The sequence below is a fragment of the Primulina eburnea genome, chromosome 18 (genome assembly GCF_022965805.1).
Source record: "Primulina eburnea isolate SZY01 chromosome 18, ASM2296580v1, whole genome shotgun sequence".
In the NCBI taxonomy this organism is placed as follows: Eukaryota; Viridiplantae; Streptophyta; class Magnoliopsida; order Lamiales; family Gesneriaceae; genus Primulina; species Primulina eburnea.
The window spans coordinates 30,430,386-30,450,428 of record NC_133118.1 but is presented as its reverse complement, the minus strand read 5'-3'; the positions used below and the strand labels follow the sequence as shown (position 1 = coordinate 30,450,428).

Sequence of the window (20,043 nt, the reverse complement as noted above, 5' to 3'; positions counted from 1 at the left end):
GATATTTAGGGTCCGATCCACGCAAGCGTCACTAATTCAGACGTGGTCTTTGAAACTACCCTGAGCCTGAAATCACAAATAAGATCGTTAGGAGGGGGCCAGGAGGGTGTCCTGGCGTAGCCCCTCCGACGCTCAAGTCAGTGACTGAGGATATATGGGGGGAGCAGCTAAGGGTGCTGCTGAAAACAATATACTGAATGAAAAATCATACGCTCAAACCTGGTATTTATAGGAGAATACATGGGCTTGACATGGGCCCTTCACCTGTGGGCTACCTGTGGGCCTTAGATATGGGCCGAGGGTTTGGGCCAGATCTTGATGGGCTCATCCATGGAGTATCACATCTCATGTGAAGTTTACTCATTGAATATTTATTACATATCAATCAAATAGTTGACCGTAAAACCATAAAATATCCTTTGTATCTTTTATTTTTTATATTTATTAATAATAAGATTAAAATTTAGATTATGTCTCTAGTGAGACGGTCTCAAGAATTTTTATATGTGAGACAAATCAACCAATTAACATAAAAAGTAATATTTTTTCATGGATGATCCAATTAAGAGATCTGTTCTCACAACATACGATCCGTGAGATCGTTCACACAAATTTTTGCCTATAATTTATTGTCTTCTCTCAAATTTAATCCATCAAATTAAATATATTATTTATTGATGTTAATCTAATCATACTTAAATCTTTTAATATTATCTGTCGATATCCAGGTGATATTTCTAGTCCTGACCTGGAGCATGAACTAAGTACCTGGGACGGGTCCAGAGGCCCGAGGACCCGAGTCGGTGAGAAGAAGACGCTTGGTCCATTGGAGGTAAGGGCCAAAGACCCAACTATCCGAATTGACGGCAATGAAAAGTTTAGTTTATTGGTGGCAAGAACAGAGCCAATTGGAGACAATTGGTCAATGAAAATTTTATTGACTAAAAATCTAAAAATAATTATATTTTTTAAACTTTCCTCCATGATATTTGCTTTCGCCCCCTAATTTTTTTGCACTTGATCTCTGTTTTCCTCCATAACTCAAGGACCTATGGGTCTGGACCTCAGAGCAGGATAATAGGTTGGGTTGGGGAGATGATGGAGCTCGAGGTCTAAAAGGTGGGGACCGAGCTGAAGAAGATCGAGGGATGAGAAATAGATAATTGTTTTAGATTAGATCCAATATTTCCTCGTCAAGCTATCTTCCGAACAAATTCTCGTCTTTATTTATTATATTCATTCTCTTTGGGATTTAAATTTCACTCGCATCTCGAGTTTTTTTTATTATTGATTTAAAAATTAAAAAAAATTCAAAAAAAAAATTTCTTTTGCAAAAGTACTTCAATCCGCGCGACGCTCCACGTGGACGACAGTCCATCCTTACAAAGCGCAGATGCTCGTCCACATAATAATAATAATAATAATAATTATTATTATTATTATTTTTTTTTTTTAATTTTGAATAATTAATTTAATTTAATAATATTATTTATAATTTTGAATAATTAATGTAATTCGAATAAAAAATATAATATTTAAGTTTTATTATTATTATAAATATTTATAATATTTTGTATTATTTGTTTAAGTGATTGAAAAATTAGAGATATGAGAGTATTGAAGGGAGAAAATTAAGATGAATAAAAATAGTAGTATTTCATTAATATATCAATAAGATGTTTAACTTTAGCATATATCATCGATAAAACTTACACTGAATTACAATATTTTCATTCTACTCCTAAATGTACATTGTTTATTTTCAATTAAAGGTATTATTATTAATTAAATTTCAATCACAACGTTAAATTAAAAATTAATCACAACATAAAAATACAATATTAATATATTATACAAATAATTATTAATGCTTTGCTTGCTTCCTTCACGGTTGGCCTTCTCATTTTTATAGATTGATTTATTTAATAAATCTATTAATAATAATAAATCATTATATATAATTATATGTTTTACAAATAATTTTTTTTATGAAATATGTATTTATATAATTTTGAGAGAATTCGAAATGAGCCTTCCTAAAATATCATTTTGATCAATTGATTTTATATACGTTTTCTTGGAACAATAATTTAAAATGAAACAATAATTTAAAAATAAAAAATATTTTCCAATCCTATCATATCTCTCATATTTTTAAAATGGAACAATATATTTTTTCAATCCTCTCATATTTTTAAAATAGAACAATAATTTAAAATAGAACAATAAATATTTTTTAAATTATCTCATATTTTTGAAATTTTGATTTTATGTACGTTTTCCCTTCAATCCTCTCATATCTCTAATTTTTCAATAACCCAACCAAATAATACAAAATATTTAATAATTAACATATATTTTAAATATTTATATTTTATATTTTCATTCGAATTAAATTAATTATTCCAAATCATAAATAATACTAATAATAATAAAACTTAAATATTATTATTTTATTCGAATTAAATTAATTATTCAAAATTAATAATAATACTTAAATATTATTTTTTTATTCGAATTAAATTTATTATTAAAAATTATAAATAATAATAATAATAATAATAATAATAATTTTACGTGGACAAGGGTCCGCGCTTACTCGTTGTAAGGACCGTGTATCATATTATCGTAAATCATGTGTGATTATCGATAATTAATGGAATTGTCATGTGATTATGTATTTGATGTATATCATGACAATGGAATTGAGAAACAAATATTGTATATGAATTGATGTTGTATGAATTTGATTTGAAAGGCCGGACGCCAATAAGTACAAAATCAAACATTCTGTACAGAACATGTGGCGCCCGAGCGGTGGAAAATTACCGCCCGAGCGCCAGGGTATCTGAAATGAGTATTCGGGCAGAACACCCCGCGCTCGAGCGGTAATATTTGACCGCCCGAGCGCGGTACACTTGACACTCGGGGCAGAACCTCTCGCGCTCGGGCGCGAGAATTCTACCGCCCGAGCGCGAAGGCGGTGAGGATAAGACTTAGTTTCTGATATTCTCTTTCTTCATTTCCTTGTCGTGGCTTCGAGAATAACCGAGAGATTTCGAAATTCTTTCTTCCGATTCGACCTTGAAACGATGTCTAAACGCGAAACAAATTATATATTTGTTATTTGCGCGTCGAGGGCTTTAGACTGAGGTAATTTTCTTCTGATTTCAGCAGTTTTAAATATCAAAGTGCTGGAATAGCACGTATTTGAAATTGAATTTCTGATATGTAGTAGAATATCCGACAATAAACTTATATTCGAAGTCGGAATTGAATTATGATATGATTTTGATTTGATATGAATTATTGAAGTTTCAAATGATATTTGAAACTCATATTATTGATTTTGGAGTATGTTATTGACTGGAATGAATATGTTATTGATGTAGATAAAGTATTATATCAATATCTTCAGGCTACATCAACTGGAACGAAGAATTGAGGTATGTTGCGACCGGGTAACATACGACAGGTATCTGTATTATATGATATATGATTGGATGGATTGGATTGGATTGGAATACGTGTCTATGTGCCTATTTGATGATTTGATGTGGCATACATGACATTGAGATTTGAGTATCGATGTACAAAATAAATGTTTTGTTAACACACATCATTTTATGCATACATCGATACATGACATGCACGTTGAGCTATGATCATTGGATACCCTGATATGATTTGATTGGATTCCGGGGTTTGTGAACACAATCGCTATGCCGGTATTATATGACCCGTAAAGCATAGACAATTGTGGCCCCATATGATTGGATATGAGATGTGAGATTGATGGCGCTTCGTCGACGCTATCATATGTGTATTCCCATATCGGCCGGTGTGCCAGCTCGAGCATGGATTTGATTTGATAGCGATTCGATTGATTCTGACATGTGCTCAGTGGATGGGCATTTGACCTGATACCTCCACGACATACATGCATTGCATACCATATATCATTGTTTAGATATCTGTGGTATATATGATTGGTTGTTCCATACAGAGCTTTGCTCACCCCCAAGGGGGGCTGTTGTTGTCTTTGTGTGTGGACAATCGCAGGTACTCCAGGATATCAGGAGACCGGAGAGGGTACTTCTGGTGGGAGCCACAGCTTGGGCTGAGGTTTATGTTTATGTCTTGTTCCCAGTATATATGTATATGTATCTATATACCGGGGCATGTCCCGAGGATATGAGATGTTTGTATGTGATTGGTTGTGATTTCGTGTGGCATGATTATGACGTGAGATGATATACTATTTTTAGTATTCAAATAAAATGATTTGGGCTCATTGTAAAGAAAATTTAAACTCGGTTTCCGCTGTGATTAATTAACCCTAATCAAATTGCATTGTAATAACGATTAGGAGCTAAGGGCCCCACACTCGTCAACGTTGACGAGCGTCCGTGCTTTGTAAGCGCGAACGCTCGTCCACGTGGAGCGTCCGCGCCTACAAGGTACTGATTGAAGTAATTTTGCAATAGAATTTTTTTTTTGAATTTTTTTTTGAATTTTTTCATTTTTAAATTAATAATAAAAAAACCCCTCGCGCTGCGTACTCATCGGAGAATTGGATATTCATACTCTATCTAAATATCATATTACCACATATAATTATTTTTCTCGAATTTAATTTATTTCGAATAATCTATATATAAACATTTACTAATTGTTGAAAATAATAAGAAAAAAATATAAAAACTAACAAATTAAAAATTATAGAAAAAATAACAAAATATAAAAAACAATCTATCTCAATATCATTATCCAACAAAAATAACATAAACTCTGTTTTACTAATTTTCTTAATTTTATCCAACTAATATCATTCAACAAAAACATATTAAAATTAACACAATGAACGAAAAATCATATTCGGACGGGGTATGAGCATGATCATTAAGATCCGTCTATATCCTCGTACCTGAAAATCCCCATACCCAATTACCTTCCCATATCCTTTTTCATTTAGGTCAAGTTTCGGATTCTCTGTCGGATTCGAAAGACATCATCATCCTTAATTATGATGCAGGGTGTTGCAAATATTTTAGAATCAGGTAGGAAAAAACCTTTTTTTTTCCCGGTAAGCATAATATAATATTTATATCACTTCAATAAACAAACTCAAATAATATTTTCACTAATTAGAATATAATATTTTTGTTATTTTCAATTTTTTGTTACTAGAAAAAAAGAAGGTACAAAACCAAATACTTTTTGTAAAGAATTTATGTTGGGCAGGCTTTATCCAGATTGGAAATACGCCCCTGTCGAGATGTGAAACAATATCAAATTAAAAAATAATATGTTTATTTCGATTGATTGAATTTGAGATCAATAAATAAAATTGTAACCAAACATTAATCAGATTGATTATTAAATAATTCAATCAAACACGAGGAAGGTAATTTTAATCGAAATGATTTTATCTTGTGACGAAAAAATCATAATTTTTTTAACGAAAAAAGATATCTGAGAATTGTTTTCGTAGTAATATTTGAGTTTTCCCGATAACTAAAATCATTTGAAGATGCATGGGAGTGTGAGAGTATGTGTGTGGGTGTGTGATATAGTAAGAGCACCAATGTATGACAATGGTTATATGGGTTCGGTCGACCCTACCTCTGCGGACAATGCGCGCAGGGGTCGATCCAACGGCTCGAATTTTTTCGAGTCAATTTTTTTTTACAGGGAGGTGGGCCCGGATCACTCATGTGGAGTGATCCGGACCGTTCACTGTCTGCACGGGCAGGGTGAAATAAACCGGTTATATGATAGACTGATAGTCATGAAGCAAGTGATTGAAAGATGCTGGAACATAGATGGCCTCGATGCACATGGCTCTTGTGGGGGGTGTACTTCTGGTACTTGTCCACATCTCTCGTTATATATACTAATATTCGACATACGTAAGACAAACGGTTTTTTTCAAACAAAATCTCATAAGTCGTCCTTTCATATATTTTTCGAGTCTCGAATAACGTCAACGTGTTGCATTAAACGCTTCCGCGATATTCACATGAACATCTTTGCGGTGCTAATATTCGTCTTACGTAACACAATCTATTTTTTTCAACAAAATCACATCACCATCTTTTCATATATCTTTCCGAATCTCGAATAACGTGTTACATTAAATGCATCCGCGATATTCACATGAATATCTTTCTGGTTCTAGTATTCGATGTATGTAACACAGTTCATTTTTTTCGACAGAATCACATCAGCCATCCTTTTATATATCTTTTCGCGTTTGGAATAATGTGTTTTATTAAACGTTTCTGCGATATTCACGTGAACATCTTTGCAGTGCTAGTATTCGACGTACGTAGCATAGTTCATTTTTTTCAACAAAATCACATCAACCGTCTTTTCATGTATCTTTTCGAGTTTCAAATAACGTTTTGCATTAAACGCTTCCGTGATATTCACATATCTTTGTTCCGCTATTATTCGACGTACGTAACACAGTTCATTCTTTTCAACAAAATCACATCAGCCTTCCTTTCATATATCGTTTCGAGTTTCGAATAACATGTTGCATTAAACGCTTCCGTGATATTCATGTGAACATCTTTACGGTGATCATGTCAATCCAACAAGAAGTGCCTAAAATATCATATATATATATATATATATATATATATAATAGTTTTCTATTTATTATCATTGAATTATCAAGTTCTAATTTTAATGAATTGATAGAGATGCATGGTTGAGTTTACAATGGAAGTTGCCCTCAGATTTTTGGGCTGCTAGCCAGCTTTCAAGCCTAGTTGGCTGGAATGCTGACATATCCTGCAAACGGGCCCACCAAATTAATCAATTGTCTCCTTGGGCTGATGGGCCCGTTGACTCTAGCCCAACCAAATCTAAGCTTTCCACTAGGCAACAGTTAATTAGGGATTTGAGTAGGGGAAATTGAAACATATTACCAAAAATCAAAAGATTGGGACCAAACTCAAGAGGTTTTGGTTTGATTCTTCGATTGAAAACATAGTCGACCGAAAGTCGAGTTGTTGCTATGAGTGTAATTCTGCGATCACTAATACTCTATTTAAGCAATCAATTAAAAAATATTACTTTTTATGTCACAAAAAATATTTTTTATTATAAATATGAGAAGAGTTGATCCGATTTACGAAAAAATACATGAAGAGACCTACTAATTAGGCAAAAACTTGTGTGAGACGGTCTCACATGTCGTATTTAGTGAGACTGATATCTTATTTGGGTCATCAATGAAAAAATATTACTTTTTATGCTAAGAGTATTACTTTTTTTGTGAATATCGGTAGGGTTAATCCGTACACAAATAAAAGTTTATGAGACCGTCTTACAAAAAACATACTCTACTCATTATTATGATTGTAAACCATATTTGGTTTTTCTAGTCAAACATAAATGAAATAAAAGATTAGAGAGAATATTCGATCCGGAATAAGAATTTGATCTGTGAAATTTCTTTAATAACATAATTCACGTAATACAAAAACGGAGTGTATTTGAAATTATAATTAAATCGGCATAAATTTAAAATCATTTCGATTAAACTTAGTTCAACGAGTATATATATTTTAAATCAATTGACTTAGATTTAACTAACATAATCGTGATTCGATTTTATAAAATTGATATTTTAATTGAATAATCTATAGAAAATATCGATATTAATTTTTTTTTTCATCAATATTATTAGGTTTTTAAAATTTAAATAATAAATAATATTTATCAAAATATCAAAAAGTTTTAATTCGATACATGTAAATATATAAGCACGTGAGATTCTCCAACGAACGCTTCCCCGCCAAATCGTAGGGTTTTGGTTTTTGACAATTTGCAGAAAAGAAATGGAGAATGGGAGGGAAATCGAAGTCCGTAGCTTAACCGGTGAATCTGTTCGCGTGCGAATTGAGCCAAACAAGACCGTCCAAGATCTCAAGCTCCTCCTCAAGCAATGCTTCTCCCCAGCTACTTCATCCAGCAATTTCCATCTTTTCCTCAAGGCAATTTCGAAATCCCCCTTCCTTCTTATAATGGGGTGTACTTTTATGCAATGCTGATGTTAAATACTTGATTTGTTCCAAGAAGTGTTAGATTTTGGTATACCAATGATTGTGCTTTGGAAAGATTGAGAATTTAACTGAATTTAGCGCTTCATTTGTCTTTCCGTGTGACAAGACTGACTGGGTTGTCTTTGTGTTCAGTTTAATATGGGTTTTGTTCAGTATTTTTATGTTATATTGTGTAAAATCTCTGAGTTTTTCTCTCTTTTTTCGGGCGGTGTAGGGTGAGAAATTGAAATTGCACAGTCAGATTAGTAGCTACTCGATTGGGGATGAGGAATTTTTAGTTGTAACTCCCTTCTTGAAGAAGGATAGGCTGCAGGGAGCTGATGCAAGACTTTCAGAAAACCTGAATGCCAGCGAGAGCTTGGAAAATGAATCAGCTGATTCAGCTTGGGTTGAATTGATGGAAGACTTGTCGTCTCTGCGTGATGCTTCCAATCTTGACACTCCTCCTGGAGAAGAGATGGAATCTGTTCACTTTGTGAATGTTGATGCTCAGGGTCTGAGGATTTCTTCAAGGCCTGGGGTAAGGTCACCTCCTATTTCTTTTTCTTGGTGACCTGGATCCGAGAAGAAAAAAATATATTTGCTCAATTTTGAAGTCGTGCTTTTCTTACGATTCTGAAGTTTCTCAATACTCAACTGATTACTGCAGTTTTCAAATGGAGAGATGAAGGTCAAGTGCGGTTCATTAGAAGATCATAGTATTGCCATGAAGAAAGTAGATACTGTGGCAACTGAAACTGAAATAAAACGAGGGAGGAGAAGATGCACCGATGCATCATGCTCTAGTTCATATAATGTAAAGTGTCATGTAAGACCCTTGTTATTATTCACGTTCTCCTTCACTAGTGCTCCACTCGCCAGAGTACGTTAGCACCTGACAATTTAAGGATATTTATATTTAAATAGTAGAATAAGCTAGCATCTCATTGTTCGAATTTTTCATCTTTCTGTTATGAAGTGGAATTTATCTCTTTGTATTGATTTGTTGTGCACCATATTGTGCATGATATATTATTTGTCGACCTAGTTAATATCTTGCCAAGTATAACTCTCGATTCATGTCCTCCAAAAATTGAGTATCTATCCAAGTAAATTTCAGCTTTATGTCTATAAGGTTTGATGTTATAAGTCACTTAAATCATTTAATGGATCCCACATGGCTATTTAATATATCATTTTGTTTTGTTAAAAAACATCTATCCGTTTATTCGTGATTTCTTTTTATCATTGTGAATTCTTGAATACTCAGTTCATCAGTGCTTGAGTAACATTATATTCGTTTGAGATATTGGTCCAACTTAAATCTCCGTGACCCACTTGCAATGGTTAAATAACTTTTTCAACTAATTATTTGTATCGAAAAAAATTTCTTACCGATCCCTTCTTTGTAAAACAAAAACATATTCCTATGACATCAAAATAACAGGGTCTTCACTTCCTACACTCTGTTGCGGAGAGAGGAACATCAATTGATGTTTCAAGAGCTATAGGCAAAGAAAGAATTGTGAGGAGTTCATTTCAGTAAATACTAAAGTAGTTTGGTTGCAGGCCACTGCTGTGGTGACAGCGGCAGCAGTAGTAAAGGTTTTTTGATAGTGCGGGTCGGGATGGGCCTTGGAAGATGAGTAGCAAACAGAAATTTTAGTGGGGAACTTTGTTTCTTATGATGATGATAATCTAATTTTGAACTTCAGAATAAGCTGAAAGGGTGAGAAATACTCCCTCTAACAGAAACAGATATATTCGCTATAAATTCGGGTCCATATCTATGCTTTGGTATTTAGTCAGATTGATATTCAATCTTTTTGATAATTTCTAAGCTTCCTGTTCAATTTGTGTCGTAAGCTTATCTACATGATTCAACGGCAAAGATGATAATTTATGAAGTTGATGATCTCCTAAGACAGGAGAGAATTTTCTATAATCCTCAGTTAGTTCATTTAAGTTAATCACCACCCAGCATCCTCTAGTATCATCGTCAATTTGAATATTACAGGAAATTTACATGAGGTTCCTCTGCCAATTTTTGTGTGCATTTTCCACTTCATGGCTCTTCAAATATACCCTGTGCATTATGTGCTGGAGTGTGATCTGATAGGGTTGTGTTTATATTTCGTGGTTATCAATTTTACCAGAACAGTGCCTTATGATTATTGTTGGAAGAATATGAAAGCCCATTGTGTAGTTGCCTAAATGATTGCTATCTATGCAATTTAACTGTAATTCAGGGGTGGTCCACTTAATCATCAAGCTGTTACGATTTGATAGTCAAATCTCCCCCATCCCAACAGATACCATGACTTCTATGCTCCTGAAATGACAGGACACAAATTCATTGCTGGCTGAGGAAATGGTGGGGCATCTAAAGAGCAGCATAGGATATCAAGGACAGGTTATTATTCTGTCAAATCCCTTCTCCTATCATGATAATGGAGCCCCTCCATGATTTGGATACGACAAACAAATGGATTTATGATAGCACCTTTTTAGTGTTCACGCGGAAGCTCAAATCTGTACTATGTGATGATTGCTACATGGTACAGGTCGTTCATATTGAAGAGATTAAAGCCCGGAATGCCAAGTATGTTGAGATTCCACGTCAGCTCTCTGAAAATGTTAAATCTGCACTCAACCGTGTGGGAATTACAAAATTGTATAGCCACCAGGTGACTATTTATGAAAATTTTAATTTCACCCCTTCAAATCCCGGGTTTTCTTTTCCTTTTTCTGTGTGTGCCTAATTTCATAAAATTACAGGCAGAATCAATTCAAGCTTCCCTTGCTGGAAAAAATGTAATTGTGGCAACCATGACATCTAGTGGGAAATCCCTTTGTTACAATGTTCCAGTTTTGGAAGTATTATCCTGCAATACATCAGCTTGTGCTTTGTATCTCTTTCCTACAAAGGTTTACTTCGTATGGTCTCCATTCACGATTTACTGGTTCTATCACGAGTATGTGATTTGGATTTGGCTGAATGTGATCAATACAGGGGAACGAAACTTGCATTCCTCGTGGTTTTATGCTTCAGGATCTTTAATTGATTCAAACTCGCCTGCAGGCATTAGCACAAGATCAGCTAAGAGCTTTGTCGTCTATGGCTCACAAGCTTGGTGATAGCCTCAATATTGGTATATATGATGGAGACACTTCCCGGGAAGATAGATTGTGGCTAAGGGACAGCGCCCGACTGGTATGCTATCTGGTTTGTTTGTCTCGGATAGGATAGAACGAGTTCTTGTGGATATTTGTCTCATTTTATTTTAATTTCCTTTAGTTAATGTGCAGTTGATTACAAATCCAGATATGTTACATGTCTCAATCCTACCATACCATGGGCAGTTTAGCCGAATATTGTCACATCTTAGGTATTGATTTTTCTGTTTGTTCTACCTTTATGACTTTTTGAGTGATCATGCGAGTTTATTCTTCAATTAATCCAGTGATTTTCCTTCCTCTCATGTTTTACTTTTCATCTATGTAATACCAATTATTTCAATATTCGGTGTAGAAACTATTAAATGGTTTAGTGATGGCAGGTTTGTTGTTATTGATGAAGCTCATGCTTATAAGGGGACTTTCGGTTCTCACGCTGCTCTGATATTTAGAAGGCTTCGTCGAATATGTTCTCATGGTTGGCTCCATGCTTGTAATTAAGGCTGGCCACTCGTTTCTTTTCATTCTTCTTATATATTTCTTGAAAACAACGAATCTCACATTCAAACAATCAAACCTAACTTCATCTACAGTGTATGGCAGCGATCCTTCTTTCATTTTCAGCACTGCCACTTCTGCTAACCCCAGAGAGCATGCTATGGTAATTTTTATTGCTGATTTGAGCTCCTATATTGCATACAATGTTTAAAAGCTCATCAATGAGAGGTTTGATTCTTCACCTGATCATAGACTTGGACAGCCACTGTAGTGAACCGATGGTGGCACTTCTCCAAAATCCTACCAGTGCACTCATTTTGTGCGTGTTAGTGTAATGGCGTTTTTATTGTGCGTTAACAAACAACCATTCTGTGCTAAACCTTATAGTTGATTCAATGCAAATTACTACAGTCAACTCATCTCCAACCCCTTTAAACAGTGGAAGAACAATCAGACCAAATTCATGACCTGTTTGCTGTACTTCCCTTCTTTATTTTAGTCATCTTCCAATGAAATTACAGGAACTAGCAAATCTTCCAACAGTTGAGTTGATTGAGAACGATGGCAGCCCTTCCGCTTTGAAGCTTTTTATGCTCTGGAATCCACCCTTGTACCTGAAAACAGTCAGTTCTTGTTTAGTGGGTTGCCGAAATTCCATTTAATAAATAGTTAAGTGAAATTTTGGTAATAGCTTCCTCCAAAATTTTTACCGGACTTCAAACTTTTATTTTATAGGTTTGGAAGAGAACAAAGACCAGCTTGGAAGCTAAAAAATCTGTTGACAAAAATGTGGTCACTGGACGCTCAAGGTTTGCATATTTTATCTTCACAGTCCTGGCAAATGTTGACCTTTTGTTTTAATATTGTCTTCAGTAATGCCCTTGTCTTAACGATAACTGAGAATGATTTGAGACTGTTGTAGTTTATTCTCAATTTAGCATCACCCTGATTATCATTAGCAAAGAGGTTTCATATCAGTGTTGGTCATATACAATTGAAAGCATGAGAACCCTGTGATGGACTTAGATTAGCAGTTTTTTTAGGAACATACTGGACCTAAATTAGCAGTTCATTTAGGACATAAATTAACGATTTCAATTTTGTTTTCCATCATTTGTGAGAAAAATTGATGATGTCCTCATAACTGTGATCCTTATCTTGCAGTCCTATTTTAGAGGTTGCTTACCTCTTTGCTGAAATGATCCAGCATGGTCTACGATGTATTGCATTTTGCAAGACGAGGAAACTCTGTGAACTTGTTCTTTGCTACACGTGTGTATAATATTCATCTTTTAGACTATCTGTGAGCTTTTCGTGCTATGTCATTTTGATGGACGTAATGACTCTTCATATCTTTTGTCTTTGTAAGGCGTGAAATTCTTCATCAATCAGCACCTCATCTGGTTAGCAAAATATCTGCTTACCGTGCTGGCTATATTGCTGAGGTCAGTCACTTGTTTTTTTAAACTATTAAAGATATTTAAACTGTATGTTTATGCCTCTATTTTTGGCTTTTCAATTTTTGTTACACTTGTACTTCAGCATTTGCGGTTCTTTTATGTTAGTCCATGTACACGCGTGATAAAATGCTATTTTATCTGATTTTTTCTTTTTTACCTGTGGATATACACCCCCAACAATCATTTGAGTGATCCCTCCAGCTGATAATTTTTTTTCTTTATTCTTTTCGGAAGGTGGGGGGTGGACAAGAAATACTTTTTTTAGTGGTAGGCAGTATCTGCCGCTGTCAAAATTCGCTATATTGTGTAACAGGACAGGAGAAGAATCGAGAGTGACTTCTTCAATGGTAATTTATGTGGAATTGCTGCTACAAATGCCCTTGAGTTAGGTATTGATGTAGGTCACATTGATATCACCTTGCATCTTGGATTTCCTGGTAGTATATCAAGGTAAATCTTTGTTTCATCTCTGTTCTATGGTTTTCATGTCCGTTTTATTCTATTAGACAAATTTCTTTTTATTTGTATGTGAATTTAGTCTGTGGCAACAAGCTGGGAGGTCTGGAAGAAGAGAAAAACTATCACTCGCTATATACGTTGCATTTGAAGGGCCTTTAGATCAGTACTTTATGAAGTTTCCGCATAAACTCTTCAGGGGTCCAATCGAGTGTTGCCATGTCGATGCTAAAAACGAGCAGGTTTGTTATAATATATCATATAAATTCTATGTTGTCATGTAGAGCTAGTTTTTTTGGGTAATGGTTGAATATTGCAAGTGCTTGTCTTCCTAGGTGCTTCAGCAGCACTTATCATGCGCTGCTCTTGAACACCCATTGAGTTTGCTTCACGATGAGAAGTATTTTGGTCCTGGCATAGAGAGTGCCGTTATGAATCTTAAAAACAAGGGATTGTTGAGCACTGACCTGTCACGTAATTCCGCTGCCAGAATGTGGACTTACATTGGGCATGAGGTAATTGTTTTGGTAAACGTATCCTAGATTTAGTCTTCGTTCTAATAAAAATTGGTTCAACTGTGCTAGATTAATGTCTAACCTAAGACTTCAACAGTTTGTTAGTATTTGCTGTTTCATAGCCATTTTGTAATAGATACTTTTACATGTTGCAACCCCCCACTCCGAGACTTGGATTCTTAACTTGATGTTTGGATAACTCAACCTTGTCTTTGTATCTCTTAGTAACTCTGTGTTTAAAAATCTCAGTTGATAACTAATAATCTCGACAGAAATATCCTTCAGCCGTTGTTAATGTCAGGGCCATAGAAACTGTGCGGTATAAAGTCACCGACAAGATGAAAAACGAAGTCCTCGAAGAAATTGAGGAAAGCAGAGCTTTCTTTCAGGTTAGAAAATTTTGGAAATTATTATGACATTTTATCTTAATGATTTGAAGTAGGAATCTATTGATGTTTTTAGTCAACTCAGTCATCTGAGAAATATCTTGCGTTGGCTATTTCTTGTTCTGGTAAATTATTGTTTGTTGGTTTTGTAATGCCTAAAAATTATTAAAAACGCGATGATTTGTCTGAAAAGATGATTTATTGGATGATAAAAAGACTGATAGACAATTATCACAAGCAAACAGCTGTTTCAATCCTCATAATGTACTTGCTAAGCAGCTGGATCAAACTAGTAGCGCCTGTACATTAGAGTCTTTGTGGCCTTGTGGATGTAATATTTATGATTTTTTAAATAAGGGTTTACCGAAATGCTTTGACCTCACTTTTTGGCTTGACTGCTGTATTTACCAAATTATTTACCGTCTTTCAGCAATCTTTTTACTCTTCTTTTTCTGTACCTTAAAAAGTGATTTGAACTTTGAAGATACTATCTAATTTGTGTTGGTTGTTGCCATTGTGATCTGATGTCTTGACTGATATGCAGGTTTATGAAGGTGCTGTCTACATGAATCAAGGGAAAACTTATCTTGTAAATCATTTGGATTTATCGAGTAAAATTGCTTGGTGCCAAGAAGCTGAATTGAACTATTATACAAAAACGCGAGATTACACAGATGTTCACGTAATTGGAAGTCATATTGTATGTCTAAAGTTTGCCTTCCAATTTTCTTTTGTCAGTATTTTAGTTTTTGTGTGTGCCCGGGGGAAGGGGGGGTTGCGGTTACTTTTTGTTTTTTCCTTTCATCTTTAGTTTTGCCGCCATGTCGTGGAATGATTGCAAATTGCTATTGAGAACTACTTTGTAGAACAAATGCATCTTCTGGTTTATAAAATATAATCTGTCTCCCTCTGATATTTTAACTCACGAGCTCAAATTTGAGTAGTTTCCTGTTCAAGCTTGAGTTCTCACAAGTCAGTGTTCATTGATATTGTTCATCGTTGTTTAACTAACTATTAACCTAGATCATTCAATTTGGGGAGTGCTTAAGAAGAAGAAAAATCGCTGCTTCTCATTTTTGTTCAGGAACATAACCTTTAGTTGCAGTAAACCAGTTTTTTTCCATCTTTGTATTCTTATCCATTGTTTTTTGAGACTCAGTTATCCACTTCAGTTTTTAATACCAACATCTGAGTTGCTTTTTAATTGCAGAATACTTAGCATATCTGTTACGGCCGTGTATTATAACCCATTGCATGCCTGCCAAATTTATAGGCTTATCCAGCGAGGATCACTACTAATCATTCTGTGAGGACAACTGCTCAAACACATATTTGCAAAGTAACAACCACTTGGTTTGGGTTTCGCCGCTTGTGGAAAAGAAGCAATCAAGTTTTTGATACTGTGGAACTGTCCCTTCCAAATTTTTCCTATGAATCACAGGTACATGGTTCTATAGATTGACTATTTTGATACTTTGCAAATGCAGTTTCACGTTTTGACTCTTCAATTTTTTCTTCCAACTTTTTTTGGTTGTAGGCTGCTTGGATTCGAGTTCCACAATCATTGAAGACAGCTGTTGAGACTTTGCATTACTCATTTCGTGGGGGCTTACATGCTGCTGGGCATGCTATTCTTAATGCTGTTCCTCTGTGAGTTCTCTCCATTTGCAGAATGAAACATGTGTTCCTGTAACCTTTTCAGAGCATGTCTTTTGAATCTGGTATTATGGTGTTCTTGTTGATCATCTCCATAATCCCGTGTTTAACTTCCTCGTCATAACATGGTTTGTAGATTTATCATATGCAACCTGTCTGATTTAGCTTCGGAGTGTGCAAACCCACATGATGCTCGCTATGTTCCAGAAAGAATTCTGCTTTACGATCCTCATCCTGGAGGGACAGGCATTTCAGCGCAGGTATAAATAATTTTTTCCTCTTATTTCCTTCTTTTTTTCATGTTTTATAACAAGTTATAGAAGGTGCCTTTCACATAAATTGGGGAATAGTATATTTGACGTTTGCAAGTCAACCAACTGCTTCCGATAAATTTAACACCATCGAGATGGTTAATATTGTTAATTTATCCTACAATTTGGATGAGAACTATGTGATAAGACTTTAGTTTACATGTGTGGTGCAATTTTGTTGCAGTACCCAAATACTTGGTTCTAGAGACGAAGTGCAATCAGTGGGATATATGACCCTTTGCACCACAATACCCATTCATCAATTTTGTATTAAAATTTATTCAAACAAACTTTGAACTCATGTCAGATACCAAACATAAATGCACATCTCCGGAACTACTTGCCATTCTTATGGACCCAAGCCTCGTACAGAGGCAATTAAACATGGGCCCCTACATCGTAGGTAGGGAATGCCGGCAGATTTTAAAAATTCCCTCCGTATTTGATGGACTGAAACTGTCATCAGACAAGGCAAAACACACGCAAAGGAGTTAGGTTTCTGATCCTTCTTGCAGAATAAGTTAGGAACTCTCTGGCACCAGGGGCAATTATGGTCATGCATACTGCAGGAGGGTTAATGGTCATGGTAACAATTGTCAGCACTTGAGTCAATTATGATACGATCTTCGGCAATAAGATTATGTTTCTGTTGCCCTTGCCCTGTGAACGAAATAACAGCATCAAATGCGCTCAGAATTGCTTTTAGATAATATTAAATGATACAAACATAAGCTATAAAGTGTGGAGAACGGAGTTACTATTACTGTATATTAAAAAAATGACAATTTTATAAATTTCTGGATTTCCATTTCAATTCAATTCAATTCCATTCAAGCCTACATTCGTTAATGGACAGGGGAAGAATGGTGGGAAATTTATGCGAGTACCTTTTTTTTTTTGTTTTCCCTGTACTTTACCTTACTAGATGTGGATAACCTCTGTTCGAACAGGTAATTTTTAAGTGTGACTTACCTGTCTCTTAGAATTAGCCTGTCATAGCATGTGCTATTAGCCACTGCTTAATGTCTGGAATGAATTGGCTTAGTTCCGTGAATCAGCCTTTGTAATGAGGTAAAACTGCAGGGATCATGAAGTTTTGTCCTCAAATTGTTCAGTTCTATGAACTTGAAGCAAATGCCTTAAGAAGCATTATGCTTTCCAATCTGTACTCCTAAGTTTGATGTCTATAACTGTACTAATTAACAAAATTCTCTGAGAAATTTGCTACAAATTCTGAAATTCAACCATCACTTTGGAATGAGGATGGACACATAAATGGAGAGGCATTGGTTGATTTAACATGAGATTCCATGCCATCTAACCTGTTTGTTCATTTTTTATTTCAACTATAAAGTTTTTTTGTTCTGCAAGTACAAAGAGACATAAATCATATTTTTCTTTGGAACTGTCTTCAATATATGTTTTTTGTTCCTTTGCTTTGAGACATCCATAAAGCCATAATTACATGTTCTTATTAACAAAACTATTTAAATTTCTCCAGGTTCAGCCTCTTTTCAATGAGCTGCTAACTGCTGCTTTAGAACTCCTTACTTCATGCCGTTGCTCAGGAGATACCGGTTGCCCAAATTGTGTACAAGTCAGTCCTATATCCTTTTGAATCATTTTAATCATTCTTGTTGGGGCTTAATCTCTTGATTTTGACTTTTCCAGAACATCGCATGTCGCGAATATAATGAGGTTCTACACAAGGATGCTGCCATAATGATCATCAAGGTTTGACATAAGAACTTTGAATATAAAATTATAGTGGTTATCTGATATTATTGAAATTCCATTGCTTTCACTCAGGGCGTTCTAGCTGAGGAGCAATCCCACTTCGAACAGAATGCCGAGTTTCCCAAAGCATGATTGAAGCATTTCGAAGTTTACTCGTCTTCTTAGCTTAGAAAAGATTTGATTATGAATTAGAGGAAGCATGATTAATCTTTGTACATAAAGGGTTCATTAGACTTACAAGTCATACTGTCGATTCTTAGATCACACATATGTATAAAGTTATTTTAAGTTGGGTGAGGTTTTTTTTTTGTTTTGTTATGGTAGCGTCTCAAATTTGAGACATCGTTTTGAACTTGAGATCTTGGTGTCAGATTTTCGTGGAGTCAAAATTTAGATGTCATAAACCAAGAGAGCCTAATCATCGACTAAACCCGGAAAATAGTTTTGCAAGTTGCCAAAGATGGTGCGAGAATATTTGAATGTTGTATTACGTTTTCTGATGTGTAGTCTGAAGGGAAGTGATTTGGAGGGTATTTACCATCTTGCCACTTAATACTCAATTTCAACATGCATCGATCAATAGTTATGTTACTTTTCGTTTCCTACTATTTTGTTTTTGTTTTTTTAATAAAAAAACTATGTTGGATAATCTGATATTTTAATATATATATATATATATATATATATATATATATATATATATATATATTTCGACTTTTAATATAATCAACTTTTCTAGTCATATAATATGAATATCCACTTATATTTCTATAAATTGATAATGTTAGAATGATTTATACGAGAAAAGCATAAGTTGGGTAAAGAACATACATATTTCGAAGCTAATTATCGGATTTGACCTTCTAATGCACTAAACAATACACAATACAAAACCATATTTCTTTTATTTGTGTATCATTGTAGAATCTTTAATAAAGACTAGTTACTATGTACACGCGATGCGTATGTACAATTTTTTTTATCATAATCGATGAACTAAAGTGTAATTTGACAATTTATGGAGTGACTAAATTGATATTTGAATTTTTGAAATAAAAAAATAAAATAAAAATATGTGTTGAAATTTAAAAAACAAAACAAAACAACAAAAAACAAAAATGTAATATTAGTATTATATAAGGGTAAAATAGGAAGGAAAAATTGGTATCCTCTTAGGTAGTAACTATCATGTGCTCAAACTTAATATAATAGTATAGAAGTATAGATATATCATAATGTTGGTTGAAAAATCAGCAAACAAAGATGTCTATGATCTTGTCAGAGATTGTTTTGTGCCTGGTCTAGTCTCGTGGGATGTGTGACATATATTTAAGATAAAAACTTGTGCGAAACGGTCTCATGGGTCGTATTTTATGAGAAAGATCTCTTATTTGGGTCATTCATGAAAAAATATTACTTTTTATGCTAAACGTATTTTTTATTGTGAATATCGGTAGGTTTGACCCGTCTCACATATAAAGATTCGTGAGACCGTCTAACAGGAGACGTACTATATTTTTAATAACTAAATAATTTTCATTGTATTGACTAATCAAATAAAATTAAAATTTATAACGTGACTACAAATATCAATGGAGCCAAGTGCATGGAAGGAAACACTCATAGCGATCACTTTTGCAGTTTGATAATATTTTGGATGTAATAAGAAAAATTAGATATTAAATTCAACTAAAATTAAACAAAGAAAACCAAATAAAAATATAATAATATTTTATTAAATGAATTTAGATATTTGTAAAATAATTAATTTATGAACAAAATTATTATCT

At 34.3% G+C, this 20,043-nt stretch overlaps 1 protein-coding gene across 6 annotated transcripts; it reads left to right on the top strand.

Moving 5' to 3' along the window:
- Positions 1–7,780: 7,780 nt before the first annotated feature.
- On the top strand, positions 7,781–18,788 carry LOC140819473 (uncharacterized). Of its 6 annotated transcripts, none has more exons than XM_073179584.1 (25): positions 7,781–8,009; positions 8,293–8,598; positions 8,728–8,886; positions 10,402–10,470; positions 10,622–10,744; positions 10,836–10,985; positions 11,140–11,271; positions 11,367–11,446; positions 11,618–11,712; positions 11,828–11,895; positions 12,254–12,355; positions 12,468–12,541; positions 12,897–13,004; positions 13,102–13,177; positions 13,506–13,642; positions 13,731–13,890; positions 13,984–14,163; positions 14,436–14,552; positions 15,094–15,249; positions 15,823–15,990; positions 16,087–16,199; positions 16,342–16,465; positions 18,018–18,113; positions 18,188–18,250; positions 18,326–18,787. In XM_073179584.1, the coding sequence occupies exons 1-25, from the start codon at positions 7,854–7,856 to the stop codon at positions 18,383–18,385; spliced, it is 3,072 nt and encodes a 1,023-aa protein (XP_073035685.1). In that variant the 5' UTR covers positions 7,781–7,853; the 3' UTR covers positions 18,386–18,787. The 6 variants fall into 6 exon arrangements, with proteins under 6 accessions (XP_073035685.1, XP_073035683.1, XP_073035684.1 ...); XM_073179582.1 differs by having other exon boundaries at positions 11,618–11,727; XM_073179583.1 differs by having other exon boundaries at positions 11,609–11,712.
- The last annotated feature ends 1,255 nt before the right edge of the window (positions 18,789–20,043 follow it).

Excerpts from the sequence above, each read along its gene's own strand:
- LOC140819473 (XM_073179581.1), top strand. The coding sequence starts at position 7,854 with ATGGAGAATGGGAGGGAAATCGAAGTCCGTAGCTTAACCGGTGAATCT. Across the intron at positions 10,986-11,139 it reads TGTATCTCTTTCCTACAAAG|GCATTAGCACAAGATCAGCT; the intron begins GTTTACTTCGTA and ends ACTCGCCTGCAG. Across the intron at positions 11,447-11,608 it reads CGAATATTGTCACATCTTAG|TGATGGCAGGTTTGTTGTTA; the intron begins GTATTGATTTTT and ends TAAATGGTTTAG.